Source organism: Psittacula echo, assembly GCF_963264785.1.
Source record: "Psittacula echo genome assembly, chromosome: 4".
NCBI classification, from domain to species: Eukaryota; Metazoa; Chordata; class Aves; order Psittaciformes; family Psittacidae; genus Psittacula; species Psittacula echo.
Window position 1 is genome coordinate 26,264,795 of NC_137738.1, and position 15,327 is coordinate 26,280,121.

The 15,327-nt window shown below is 36.6% G+C and overlaps 1 protein-coding gene across 1 annotated transcript in view; it reads right to left on the reverse strand.

Moving 5' to 3' along the window:
- The window catches only part of WDR64 (WD repeat domain 64), a gene marked incomplete at both ends in the record, with an annotated part of 58,632 nt that extends 49,654 nt beyond the window's left edge, over positions 1–8,978 (reverse strand). Inside the window, 4 exons of the mRNA XM_080615865.1 lie at positions 501–604; positions 1,157–1,259; positions 8,017–8,147; positions 8,831–8,978. Coding sequence (XP_080471991.1) covers positions 501–604; positions 1,157–1,259; positions 8,017–8,147; positions 8,831–8,978 — 486 coding nt within the window. The remainder of the gene's footprint in view (positions 1–500; positions 605–1,156; positions 1,260–8,016; positions 8,148–8,830) is intronic.
- Positions 8,979–15,327: the final 6,349 nt, after the last annotated feature.

A 15,327-nucleotide genomic window follows, 5' to 3' on the forward strand; every position in this document is an offset into this window, starting at 1 on the left:
TTCAAGACTTTCAGGTTTCTAGATGTTGCTGTATTGAGTAACTCTTCTTTGCAAACAACTGATACATATTTCTGCCCATTCTAGATATTTTGTGTAGTTGTAGAAAATAGTTAATTCCCTGGTTTCCATTAGATATGCAAAAGTTAATTCCAGTAGCATATTTTGTATTAAGGAAAACTTTTTCTAAAAAGAAATACATAATATTTCTAATAATAAATAATATTTCTGTTAAACTATCTTCTGTTAAGAATGATTTTTATTAGCCATCTCTGCTTTCTATCAACTTTTATGGACTGTTCAGTAGGTTTATAATTGGAAATCACAGTGTATATTTCCTGCTGTATTTAAAAAAGATAGAAAAAGTTAACTTTAATCAAAAAAGATACCTAGCTTTTTTAAATTCTTTTTAATGGGTAAGTTTGCACGCTGGATCGCAGCTCACCTAGTTCCCATCTATGCTGCCTAATGGAAAAATTAAAAGTTTGTTTTAGTCAAATTACCTGCTTGTTAAAAACTGTTAGCACTCCTTTCTGAGAGGATGTTACTATGAAATCCAGATGAGGCACCTTCACTATACCCTTAATCGCATCATCTCTCTTCACAACTGTCAATAACAAAATATTACTCTTCATCTTTCAGACACAGAAAATCTAAACAAATTAAACCATAATATCAAGAACATTTTCTCTTCTTGAAATGCATATTGGTACCAACTCCGTGACAGCAGTGTATTATATTATACATTATCCTATACTTGATTTAAATAATCATGTTTCACCTTCAAATATCACTAATGCAAATATCACTGTGCTACATCTTTTTATATTATTAGAAATTTTTGAAATTATTTTATATTATTTGAAAATTATAGAAAGGCAGAGTAATAAATAAATAGTTGCATAAATAAATACTCAGAGTCAGATCATTCATAATTTCAGAATAATCTGGGAAAACGCACAACTGGGCAAGGCAGCAGTAGAATGTTCAGATGCAGTAAGTTTAGTGAAAAAAAATATATTCTGGAATACATACGAAGAAAAAGAATCATCAATAATAAGCAAAGACAGAAATGCTATCTTATCTCTGTACTTCCACTAAAATGTGCAACACACTGCATTAAAAATATTAGTTTTGGATGCAAAATGAAGTATGTTACCTGTATGAGTAATCTGCTGTTTTTTGGATAGAAGAAAAACCATGTTTTCTTCTTTCAGCTGGGAAGACATGCCATCACTTTCTCCTAAGAAACAGCCAAAAATCTAAACAGAACAAACCAGGCAATTTATGACAAAACTAATTCTGGAATATTTGTTTACATGTATAAAGTCAAATATTTATCTGACATTTTCCTCATTTAATATTCTTTCAGTAAGCTTCCTAGTATTATTTGCCTTAACCTTAGCTGTCAATATGATTTTAGATTTCTGAGATCTCCTACTAAGATCACAATGTTTCTTGAATGTTTGGAGAGAAGCCAGCACACACAGGGCTTCTAGGAATAAAAGCCATCTAATTGATGAAGCTGTTTGTACAGCTTTGCCTCCTAACGACTGTTTCTAAATGATCATCTCCAGTTTCCCTTTTCCAGTTAAGCTACTTGTGCTTCCTCAGCCAGACCTCAGCTAGAAGAAAAATCGGTAAAAGGCAGACAAAACAGACGTCTCTGTATTTATAAACAGAGAGATTCAAAGCAAAATAGTGGTTTAGCCTACAAAGAAGAGCTTTTCCGTGCAGAAAAAGTAATCCCCTTTTGCCCATTTTTCAAAAAATTCTTTTTCAGCTAACCCTAAGCCAGGCAATGTTTCATTTTTACTGATCATGACAGAGATCCCCTACACAGAATATCCAGGTAAGTAGCTCCTTTCTGTTCCAGGGTGGGATAATACTTCAGCATTTCAGTTTTCCAAACCTCAAGCTCTATACCTGTGTATATTTCCTCAGGAAACAAGTTTAGCCACACTCAGCACCACAGATTTTTTAACCTCCTTTCTCAGTATATATAATGGACATTATATATATTGAGTTTCATGAGTTCTAAAAGCAATGCCCCTTTGGATGCAAGACAAAGCTTTGCACTGTTTTCTAGCTCAGTATTGTTCATGTTACACAACAGAACTCACATTTTTCTTCTTTGAGAGATTCAGATGTACATCTTTCAAAAAAGAAAAATATTCTTACACAACATTGCTCTTCATCTTTCACTTCCCAGCTCCCTCCTTACCACACACACAATTTTCTACCATACATCATCAGTCAATACATTATCTCTCTATCATAGCCCCTTACATCCCTCTTTCTAGTTTCTTGTAATATCGCCTTGTGTGGGGAGTGAAGGCAATAAGATTTGCATGACAAAGAGTTTGGGAGTGAGCTCGGAGGCCTCAGTGCTTGACAAGCCCTGGGGGATGAGTTGGGGCGTTGAAGAGACAGGGAATGTCGAAAAACAAGCCTTGGGGGGATGTGCCAGCATGTAGTTGTGGCGGGAGTCTCAATTGAAGATGTAGGGGTTGTGAGAGGGTCTGCAGCATTGTGATTGGACTATTTGCCTGGAGAGTTTTACAGGGGCCAATGAGATCGAATGTGGCATGCTTGTGCAGGTTGGGAAAGTACCGAACAAAGGGATAAAAAGGGGCTTGGTTGTAATAAAGTTGGATTTGAGTCTCCTCATTGAGTCCATGTCGTGAAACGCTACAACCTTGTGACTTTTTTTTTAATGACAGACTGACCCAGCATCAGGTCACTCCCAAATCCTGACAAAATGCCAGATGCAGTGGTTGGGCTAGGCCAGTAGCTGCCCTAAAGCCAACAAAGATGGAAGTTCTCAGTGAGATCAGTGAGACACCTAGGTGTGCCCTGTCATGCTCCTTAAATACATGAGGTGGTGCTACATCTAAACTTCTGCTCAGCAGGCAGAACACTGCCAAAGAAAGGGCATCTTGGAAATCCCTTTTAGGTGTATAAATGTCTTCTGCTGACTCCAGCATGGAGACGGGATACCAACAAGCTCCACCCCATAATGTCTACCAGAGGTTGACAAAGAGCATAAAAGATGAAGCAAAATGCATTTTATATGTCTCTCAGAAGTTTGGCATTAGAAAAATGGAGCTTTCAAAGTGCCAGCTACATTTAGGAAAGAGATGCAGAAGTTGATTTCCCAAGTCATTGATAAATGGTAGCTGCTAGACTGTCCAGTATATGACTAACGGTAGATCTTAATTTAACAAAGGTTAGATTAAAGAGAAGGTTTTAAATTCCTTTAATGTTGGGTTGTTTATTGGTTTGGTTTGGTCTGGTTTTTTTAACAAATTTTTGAGTATGGCTATACTGTTGTGGAGACTGCTGGGAACTTAGGAAACCCTTGAACATGGAGCTACTTGACAAAGAGAAATGTCAGGAAGAAATAAGAACACTTACACAAGGCTGTGATCCTTTAGGTCATGGAAATATATTTGGAAGATTCTGTCAAGCTAAAAAGAGGCCAGATATGAAGAGGTAAATTTGAAAGAAAATAAGATCTGTGAGAGCAGTAAGAGAGGAACAAAGGGTCAGGGATAGAGTTTTGGGAAATAGGGCTGGGAGGAAAGGGAGACAGAGATGATAAAAGAGAAATATCAAAGGAGCACAGTGACATGGATCCCTCTTCCTTAACTTTTGATACTGAGGGCATGCTCAGCAGTGCTAAAAGCAGCAGGGGAACTCAGAACAGGGATGAAATACAGTCCTTTTTTAGAAAAAAAAAAAAAAAAAAACACATTAGAAACTGGAGCACAAACAGCTGAAACTACGATGGCTGTTTAGGATGTTACAGAAAAGTAGCTTATCAATGATACATGGCTGCATTCCTGACTCCAGTACCTCTTCAGGATTACCTGAACCATTTTGAAAATGTACAGTTTGTCAAGAAACAAAATTTAAAAAAGACCACCACCACATAATATATAGAATACAAACCAACCCTATTTTATTTTATTTGAATCCATTCAAATAAGCCTGTAAATACCTGGTTTGATGCAGTCATTACAGATAGGATGTTGATAATTGCAGTAGATCAAAAGCTGACATTGAAGTTATGGTTGATGCAATTTGGGCTTAGACAACAATCACTTGATCAATGCAATGATTATTCTGTTTCAGTGTAAGCTAAATCTGGAGAATTCCAGGAGTCAGCAGTTTTCTTATTTCTGTTTTCAACTCTTTCTCTATACCCTGATTCTCTATACCCACGCTACCCATAAAACAAATCTTAACCTTTTGACCTGAAAGAAGCTTAGCTTTATGTTCCACAATGTTTAGATAGCTTGTAACACTTATCACTGTCATTTTTCCCTCTAAAAGAAAGAAAACAAAAATCCCCCAAAACTCACTGCATCTTTTCATGCAGCATTTTATTTCAAACTTATGGATAATGCTGTTACAAAGTAAAGAAATCCATGTCAGATTGAAGCTGATTAAGTAGTCTGATCTTTGTCTATTTCATAACTAAATTATCACCTCCATCAATGAATTTCCATTTATATTATACTAAATATTTCTCCCCACAGGAGAAAATAAAAACTCCAACATGAATATTTTAATCAGGATTCTTTTGAACAGAGAAATAACCAATATTTCTATTTCACTCCTTACAGCACTTATTATAATCTCACTGATAACCATCTTCTAATGAAATGCATACTGTGAGATGCTGAAGATTCATTGAACACCACATTCCTCTTTTCTCAGGAAAGTTTATATACAGGGTATTTTAAAAGGCTGTTGTCAGTCAGTTCACAGTTGGTAAAATTTGAGGAATGCTCACAAAAACGGTTCTGGGGAATTTTACCACAAGCAAATCACACACACATTTCATAAGGAAACTAAAGGGGCTTCACTTCCTTCATTAGACGGCATACTGTGCTTGCTTGTGTAATTATGTAACCCAGGTAACAAGTCTGATTGCATTGGAAACCTCAAGTAAGGTTTTGGAGTCAAAGATGCTCATTCCAGTAAACAAACTGAGCTTTCTTCAGATCTCTTATAAACTAATGAGCCAGAACATTATTTGCTACTCTTGTTTCCCTAAACAAAGGACCATCAGTCTGGCAGTCACCATGAATTCAGAAGTACTATTCTCTGCCAGACCCTGCTTCATACCCGTAGAGCAGATCTTATGATATATAGGATATGTGTCTAGCTTGCCACATCTACACAACAGACTATGTCACCTCTCTCTAATCCCGTGCAAAGAGTAGTAAGAAGTTTGAAATGAGGTAGATAATTTTGAATAGTACAAGAATTTGACTACTGCTGCAATTGTACAGTTCTTCAGCATGTCTGTTGGCAGCTGGCCATTTCAGGAGCTTAGCGTGTACATCCTGTACCAGCAAATCCAGACATGTCTTCCCCCTCCCCTATTTTTACACAGTTTCAAAGAAATCCTGAGCAGAGAGAGGACTTCACCTTTAAGTTTCCTGTCATGTTGAAAGAGGAAGGAAGAAGGGATAACATATGAGTAGGAGACATGCTAAGATAAAAGATTTAAAATTTAGCTCTCACAAAGTGAATTTCATAACAGAGGAGCTGGATTTGGCCTTAAGTTCTATCTGTTAAAGAGGGCTTATCGGCAAATACTTTAGAAGGCAGTTATGTGATGTTTAATGTCTTCTACAGCTAGCTTTCACAGATTTCCCCCAGGCCTTCATTGAGGAAAATCTTTAAAGCCTGACATGAGCAAAGTTTGTGAGCAATGTGCCATTGTAATTAAAAGCAATGCTAAGAGAAGTATTAATCAGAAATATTCCCATACAAAACCATATTAAATTGAAAAGACTGAACACACTAGTTTTAGGATGGTATTAAGAAATTATAGGAATTGCTGATAATATGTAAAGAACAGATGTTGGGTATCTTTAAGGTTCAAATAATAATGTGGTGTTCCAGCATAACATAAAATGGAAATCTGCTGATGAATTTATGGTTCGTGCCACTTGTTAATACCTTGCCTTATGGCTTTAATTCCAGCAAGGACTTGCCATGTATGTAATGCCACCTATGCTATCATAGGAAGGTACTGTATACTGGGAGTTATATTCTATCTACACAATTCTGTTTTCAGGAGAAAAATAAAGACAGAATCTTTTAGTAACACATGATATAGATGCTCTTGATACAAATTGGCTCTAACAATGTAAAAATCAGTCATTTTTATAGAGCAGTTGCTTGAAACACTATCCATGGGAAATAACTTGATAGAAGATACTTTCTAGAACAAGTGTTTATAATTTCTCATAATGTGCAAAAAAAGGAGAAACATGTTTAAAAGAAACAAGACTTTTTCACAAAATGTGTAAAACTGTAGATGCTATGGAAGTATCCTTTTTAGGTGAGATGAGAAGTAATTTACAAATGGGTAGATTAAAAATCCAGCAAGGGTTACTAAACACAGAGTGCAGTTGCAACTCCGGCACAGAAAATCCTTAAGCTACGTGCAGCCAGAAGCAAGGAGGGGTGAGCCAGGACTACTATTTCATCGTTACCTCATTCTTACACTTTTTTAAAAAAGATTTGCTATTTACCACCATTACAGACAGAAAATCTGATTAAATGGATCTCACCCATCTACACACTGAAATAATACCTACTGAATTCTCTGGTTAAAAAACTCTCTCCTAAAATGCTGCCATACTTCTAATGCTTCACATTTAAAGTAAAGTCCAGATTTATTCCTGTGAAAAGGGGAAGAGGAAGGAGAGGAATCAGAAGAAGGAGAGAAAAGAGAGGAAAGAAAGGAAGTATTTCTGATGGTTTAGCTATAGATAGGACTTATCCTGAGAGCATAAATTGCATGCTGTAGTCATAACAGATTTCACATTTTGTCAATAAGCCCGCGGCCAAAGCGTATCACTGAAGTAGTTCAGGAGAAGACCTGGACATACTCAGGCTCCATGTTCCAGATCCTGCTGTCTTGTCAGGAATCTAGTATATCAAACTTTGTGTGAGGACAAGCAGGTCTGGTAGACAGCTCAGTGCCCTTTTACAAAATAAGCAGGAAAAATATTTTTATTTCGTTAGATCACCCTTTAACATTTATTCATGTGCATCTATATAATAGGCTCAAGGATCTTGATTCATAGAGAACAGAGACCAACTTCCTCAACTCATGTAAACCAGTGGAGCATAATTAATGTTTAATAAAGTATTTGATTTGCAAGTTCAGCTACCCAAACAGATAGGGGCAGTAAAGAAAAGAAGTTCACCTACACATAAAAATTTAACTTAAGAAGGCTTCATTTAATTCATTCTAATTAACCTTTCTTATCAGACCTCCAGTGACATGCCATCATAAGGACAGATACCTCTCAGAGCTTGAAAGAGTGGAATAATTAAGATCAGAACAAATTTGGATCAAAAGTCCTGCTTGCTGAAATTACTGGACTGCTTTTGTAACAAGCACAGTATGGGCGAATCTTGTTCTTAAGAACCTGCTACAATTAGCAGCATGGATTCTGCCATGTGTTAAGCTGGTTTGCATGATATATTTAGAAGTCTGAAATTAGACAGAGATCTTCAGCAGAAAATCCAGTACAGGGAGTGTCTTAACAAAAACTTGTAGAGACAATGCTGTAATTTCAAATTACCCACCTGTTTACCCATGTAAAAAGGGGGAAAGGCAGGGCTCAGCAAAGGTCTTCCATACCTTATTTTTCACTGACACTTGTTAAAATTAAACATCAGTTCTTAAATAGGATAACAGCAACAAGTAAGCTACTCCAAGCTACTTTTTCAATCTAGTTTTTGTTTAGATCAACCAAAACAATATTTAATCTTATTTTCTAGTTTCAAAGGCATGTCTGTTTTCCAAATAATATTGGATTATGGGGGGAAATGGTGGCCGGAATAAATAACGACATGAGAGTGCCCCATTATGGCATGGAACACATGAACAACAGATTCATGAACAACACATAATTAACAGTTAAATACTGTTACCTTTTAAGATTCTAATTGGTTGTTTAATAAAGTTTTAGAAATCCTTACCTCACACCATTCTATCTTTATATCAGGGTTGTTGCTGAGCTTCCAGAAAAAGGCCTTAACATTATAATCCTTCACTTCTGCACCAAAAAGTGCCTGTGTGGCTGCATAGAACTTTTCATAGTCTATCTCATCTGCATGGGAGGAACAATATCCAGAGAGTTAGAACCTGGCAAGCTACAGCTTCCTTCCTTATCCTCCCTACCTACTGGTTTATTTCTCCTTCAATATCAACAGCATGTCAGTTCTAGCTCCTCATACTGTATTCAGTGAGGTATTTTGCAAAACAACAAGAAAGTTCAGTCTTTATGTTCAGTTTTTTAAAAACTACCTGATTTGCAATGCATGATAGGAAACAGATAAAAGAACAGGTGACAAATTCTTACCTTTGCTTTCTCCCTTTATTTTCACACCATGATTCTGATATGTTGTTCTGAACCTAAGTGGTGTCTGGCACAATAGGCACTTGCATTGAGTAAAGCAAACCTTTGCCCTCATTACTTACAATTAAGCAACTGGATTTACATTATTCATTGCATTTGTGTTTTTACAGATCAGTAGAAACATTGCATCGTACTAACTTGTATATGTGGCAGCTCCAACAATTGTATTTTGTGAACAATAACCATAGCATTATAATTTGACCTGAATCCTAACAGAAGGAGAAAAGCATTATCATAGTGCAATATGCCTGTTTCTTGCAAAAATCAGTAAGTCACAGTTCTAACATTAATTTGAGGTCTTTCTTATAGTCTTGCCTCATACCTTCTCTCCATATGAAAATTACACTTTTCCATCAGAAGAAAGTATCTCTTACCATCGTCTTTAACATACAAGCCTAATTTCTCCTTTGTCTTCTGGGTTACTAGTTTTTCAACTAGTTTCTGAAACTCCTTCACAGCATCCTTGAAATCCAGCAATTCAGGAGCAGAGCAACTCTCCTTATCAGAATCTTTCTCAGACATCCTTTATTAACACAAGACAAGGTAAATAGAAGACGGTAAGAGGGAAAGATCTTCTTACAGCCTGGTCCAAGCCATTTTCCACTCCTTAAACTCCCACAAGTTCATATAAGAAGCAACTGCATGACAGGTGTACCAAGCATATTAAAAAGAGGTGACTCAAGCTGGCACCTTAAGCTGGCAAACATAGTATGAACTGTTGATGTCACAACCCCTATTACGTCACAGAATTCTACTGGCCCTAGGTTACGAACAAGGGTCACTAATAACCTGTCAAGAGAGATTATATCATGGCATCTCATGCAACTGGTGGTTAAACAGGCATGAACTTTCTCACTTTCAGAGACAGACAAGGATTTCATCAGGGTTCAATTCTGCTGTATCAGGCACCCTATCAGCAACATGAGAGCACATTCTCCAGTAACAAAGCACTGTTGAGACTAGCTGTTGCAATTTTATTTTATCTTTCAGACTTTTGTACGCAGTGAGGAGGAAGGACAATTATACCAGTTATCTCTAAGTTTCATATTGTTTTCTTATGCTTCAGATTATTTTCAAGTTTTCTGCCAAAGGCTGTGCATCAGCTAATGCAGTTAGGAACAACTGCAACTGCGTATTCCCTTGGATCCACAATTCATCTGGTAAAGAATGACAGAGCCAATTCTTTGTTTAGATATGCTCTGTGACAGGAGACTGAGACCAGCGTGATGATATTCTAGTATGTGCTACTGTGGAGGCTCAGCCAGGGAACTCGATCTAGGTGAGGATGTCTGGTTTCATAGTAGCAATAAGAGCATTTTACGAGGGATATTAAGTTATGAATCAGTATTCATAGAGTATAAAGAGGCCAAAGACATCCAATTAAAAAAAAAAGAACAAGAAAAGCACTTTTTGACAGTTCTTGGAAGTAGAATTTAATGTTTGCTTCCTTAGTCAATCTCTTAGTCAATTTCTTAAATATATGCCTTCTTGACCTCAACCGTATTCAAAATTCCTACCCAATGAACAAGAACTTCCAACCTAGAAAAAAAAATTCCCTACAGAAATACTTTCAATTGTATAAATCATTATAATTGAGATTGCAAAAAATCCAGTTATGGAGTGGTAGAGCTTTAGTTATTTTCAGCTGTCCAAGTGCCTCCCCCTTAAACTCTTACAGCCAAATTCCTTTACTATTTTACTTAACTTCCAGTCAAATTACTATTTACTTTTTTTCTCCTTACAAACAACTAATGAGCCCAAAAATTAAGTGTTAGCTCTTAACATGTGCCAATCCAAAGCTCACCTATATGCCTTACATGGTTACTGTTTTGAAAAGGGTCTGCATTTAACTTGCACCTAAATTCAGTCAGGATCATAAAATCAGAACACTATATCAAAGTACCATTCTGGTTTTTGTTCTTGGGGTATACTTAAACAAAAGCAGGATGGGGCTATTCAGAAAGCAAAATTGCAGCTACCACTTTCTTTTGAAAGTGGCAGCCCAGAGCACTCACTAACTAATCAAAACTGTTTGATAGTCCACCCAATGCCTTGAGATCAAACATGACTTTTGCCCTACAAAAGCAACAGTTCCTGTGTTATATCTCTGTTACCTTTCTATACCACAGCATCCTAATTTTTTCACTGAATAGTGGAAACTTAAGGTATCCAACTGGAGTGGTGGAAAAGTGGATTTATTTTTTTTTTTATATTTCTCTGAAAATAAAGAAAAAGAAAGAAAAGCTGAAAGAAAATTAAATTCGAAACTATCCTCTGAATGAGTAACACAGTGACTACTGAAGAAACAGCAATACTAGTTCTTGTGAGAATATTCTAAAGAATTAAGCTTCATTCATTCTTTGGAAAGGAATGATATAAAAAGCTTTCTTGAAGAATAGTTCAGTGCAGTGCCTTTTAAGAAGGAAGCATTTTCCTGAAAAAAACAGGTGCTTGAAAAAGAAGTTCTATGGCTTGCACCTGTGACCATCAGTAGTCTTCTTCTACTGACTAAACTGTCACAGGTTTTTTAAAAAAGGCTTTAAGTATTGGTAATTAGTATGTTAATTACTTTGGATCATGTTATAATCACAGATTCTCTGCAGATGGAAGCTAGTTATCTTGATCAGGGTTCTGGATTCTATGCTATACCTCAGATGATCAACTTTTAGTTCCAAACCCTTTACTGAATTGGCCCCTTTATTCCTGATGACACTTTGCAAATTGTAAAGGCTTGCCATTTCTTGACACTGCCATCTGAGGCAGTGCATTCTACCGTGAAGTCAGAACTGTTCTTCTCTTGGCTCTGCCATTTCTTCTTTCTTGACAAACTTACAAGGTTACTAAAAACTACATGTAACACAGGAGCAACATCCCAACCTGGAATGAATTCCTTTGTAGTATTACTAATCCTTATAAGTTAATGTCCACGTTTTATGTGTGCCATATCTGCAATTCCTTTTGTATCACTGCACTATGCTGACATTAAATTCTGGCACCTTTCTGTTTATCATGCTATTCTCACATCTCCTGTGCATTACATGATTATTATTGACATAATAAGTATAACTGAACTGTAATTGAAAATGAATAAAACTGTTCATGGTATTAGCAGTGAAATGCATTTACATTTGTTCACTGATATACCAGTCAATGAAGTAATTAATTCATATTCATTACACAATCCCAAATTTCTGTGATCAACAAAACTCTGAAGTACTTCAGAGAAGCACATCAGTGATAATGAGTAGAGGCTGTTATATCCTGCAATTACAAAAAGGTGGAGCTCATGAAGAAATCACAAAAAACCTTGTCCCTCTTTTTATTGCCCTCACCAAGGTAATTTACATAATCCTGGGTTATTTTCATTTTTATACCAGTGGAGACAGTAGTGCTTTATTAAGCATATGATTAAGTTTGGGATGAGAAAATCTGACTGGAACAACCAGGCCAAAATATCCCCCTTTGGCCCTAGTGTCCTTGCTTCCAAATTTAATTTAGGCATCATACATTCATAAGGTTTAAATCTAGAAAAGACCTTGATATCTTCTACTTTCATCTCCTCCATGTTACAGATCATTAAATATCAGCCATTTATCACTGTAACGAGCCAAACAACTTTGTTCTAAAGCATAACTTGCAGAAAGGTATGAAGTTTTAATCCGCAGATGCTCAGAGATGGAGAATCCATGATATTTGCTCCAAAGGTTAATTGCTCACATTGATAAAATTTAAGCCTCCTGTGTGAATTTGCGTAGCTTCAGCTTCCAGTCAGCAGTTGTTGGAGTTTCTTCACTGATTTAGAGTAATCATTAGTATATTCTCCCCCTAGGGGCCTTTGTGCCTGAATTACTTCCCCCCTTTTTTTTTTTTCTCTTGTTAATTAAATCAGCTTGAACTCTCTGCGTCCTCCTGCAACACCTTCCTTCAGGCCTCAAAATAATGTTTGTGATTCTTTTACACATTTTTTCAGCTTTTCAATACCTTTAAAGAATGCAGATGCCACGTTGCTGTGCTATATCATAATAACCAGATAATATTAATGGTCAAATAATGGTTAAATAATGAATTTCAGTCTATTTGTTAAGCTCACTTTTCATGAGACCATATTTATCAATTTCTTTGTATTGTTCTTTAGCCATTGATCTCCAGATCAGCTTTTCTATTACTTCACCAAAGGCTGATGACAGGCTTATTGGTCAAGCCTTTCTTGAATTGCTGTGCATGGACTCCCTGCTCTGTGGAGATTATGTAGTTGAAAAGAAAGGAGACATCATATTTGTGGCTATTTAAATGATTGATATCAATCAGGCATGTTTCAAGAATATAAAATTCACTTCTTATAAAAAAAAAAAACCCAGATAAAGACCATAGTCTTTACACACACTTGGGAAAATCAGCTGAACAACATCTTTGAAACATATAGGGAAGACAATTTGGTATTAAACAAAGTTACTAAAAATAGTGCATGTAGTGTCTCTGCATGAAATAGCTAGTTCTCCAGGGGAAGTGGTGTTTCAAGATATGCTACCTAACAAAAGCAATCAAACTGCTTGAGTTAGATACAGAAAAGCAGCATTGAAAAGGGAGGGATAGCTTGGAAAAGGAAGGATAGCTTGAAAAGGGAAATGGAAAGGGATAGCTTGAGGATGCATTTTTGCTAGTTCCAACAGTAATTCTCCAAGACAATACTCACCTTGTGTGCCAAGGTACTCAGTGGTTGGTCAGATACTGTATGTTGGTCAGAGTCCTGGCTGAATCTTTGTTCTGCAGTGTTTCCTGTTGGTTAATTTTTCAGTTGGTGTCACATAAGCTTGTACAACACCAGGCTATATACCTCATTTCCCAACTCTTATTAGAGTGGTTTAAGGATTACAAAAGGTATTAATGTTCATCCTCAGAGTGGTAAAGTTAAGAACAAAAAGCTATGTTTTGTTACCTTGCAACCACCCATGAAGAAACTTTATGTTATGTAGCATACTGCAAACACACAGAAACCCCAAATAAGGAAAAATTGCTTTCAGGACCAGCTGATTCTGTTGCCTTTGATGTTTAAACTAAAAAAAAAAAGTACTGGACTGACATATGAAAGTGGAGAAGGCAGGAACTGCGTTAGAAGATAAGCAAAGCCTGAAAGTTAAATTCAATATTAAACTGATGAGTAACAGGAAGTCCTTGCATTAGTAAGTCTACACTAGCATTAACTCAATGAAAAGCATTTTCTTTCCTGTCTCCCTTACTGAGACTGTGGAAAGCATTGGATATGCAATAAGGTAGAGATAATGTTTATTCAGAAGTCAAACCTCCCAACTCTCCTCCTCTCAGTGTGTAATCGTATTAGTCTCAATTATTGGAAATTCTCAGGCCAGTGAAAAATCAATCATTTTCAGCCTTTATCTCAAGAACTATCATGAAATTCTATGCAAATTTCAAAATTTTGACCATGTTGTTTGACAACTCCTAACAAATAACCCAAAGCTACTGCAGAAGACAAGCAAAAGGTGACAGATCTTCTTTCCTTCCTCTACTTCTTCTATTCAATGACAAATAGTCCCTAAGTAAAATTATGGTTCAGAATAGCCCAAAGAAAACACAGTAGCTCTCAAATGGCCTTAGTTCATAAATCATAGAATCATATAGCCATAAAATGGTTTGGGTTAGAAGGGACCTTAAAGATCATCTAGTTTTATTCCCCCTGCCATAGGCAGGACACATTCCACCAGACCATGTTGCTCAAAGCCCCATATAACCTGAGCTTGAACACTGCCAGGGATGGGGCAGCCACAGCTTCTCTGGGCAACCAAGGTGTACACATGCCAGGTATACTAGAACTTAGATGTCATGGTACATGCTGCAGCCAACTTCCAGCTCTAGCACAGATGTTCTTACAGCATCTCATCACCTCCCAGGGTGGCCTGCTTGGGTCCCCTCCTTGCTGCAAACATTCGTGCTTCAGTGAAATATGTTTGAGCCAAACACTTTTCAAATCCAGAATATTCTCAGAGTCTTGCAACTTTTCCACTTAGCCTGCTTTGTGATTTCAAGATCACATCCCAATGTGGACTGGATTATATAGCTAGGATTACAAATACTGCAAGATCAAGATCTAATCTCAAACTTTGCCATTAGGCTTGTGTATTTTTTTTTTTCTCTTACATATTACATTATAAACAGATGTAAATCTATATTAAAAGCCTTGTTTTATTGCCAAGTGGTGGGAACAGATGAAAGGTTCCTTTTGTCCATAAACTCTCCTTGCTCTACACACTGCAGCTATATATAGATAGAGTGAATAATCGCTTGGCTTTCATCTGCCTTTAAGGCTAAAGAACTGTAAAAAGAACATGTAAGAAAAAAAAAAAAGACGGGAGAAAAATGTAAAAATCCAAATTAAAAAGCTGAAGCCAGAGGTTTTTTTAGGAGGCTTCTTTTTGGTTTTGTTTTCCTTTTTTTAATTTTGCTTTCCTTCTTTTCTCTTTTCCGGGACTGCAGCCTGGCTGTCTACCATGCCCTTTGAAATAGTAAGTTTTACAAAATTCAAAACAGGCAGCAAGCCACCAGCATCTTCTGGTTCCTGAAACAAATGTATTGAGTAAAGCTTCTTTTCTGCTATCTGCTTGTCAGGAAAGAGCCTGTGACTTGAAAGGCATGATAGCAGAAGATAAAAAGAGAAATTATATAGATATGTGCTTTGAAAGATATCAAACCAACTCAACTACCTGTGTTTTCAGTCTCAGTTCACAAGGAAACACACCCTCAGTCTAGCCCTTTTAATATCACTATGTGTGTAAGAGAGGAAAAGAAACAGAGGTATCGTTTGCCAAGACATATTTCCATGAAAATTCTGTTGCTTCCACAGCTGATGTTAATTGTT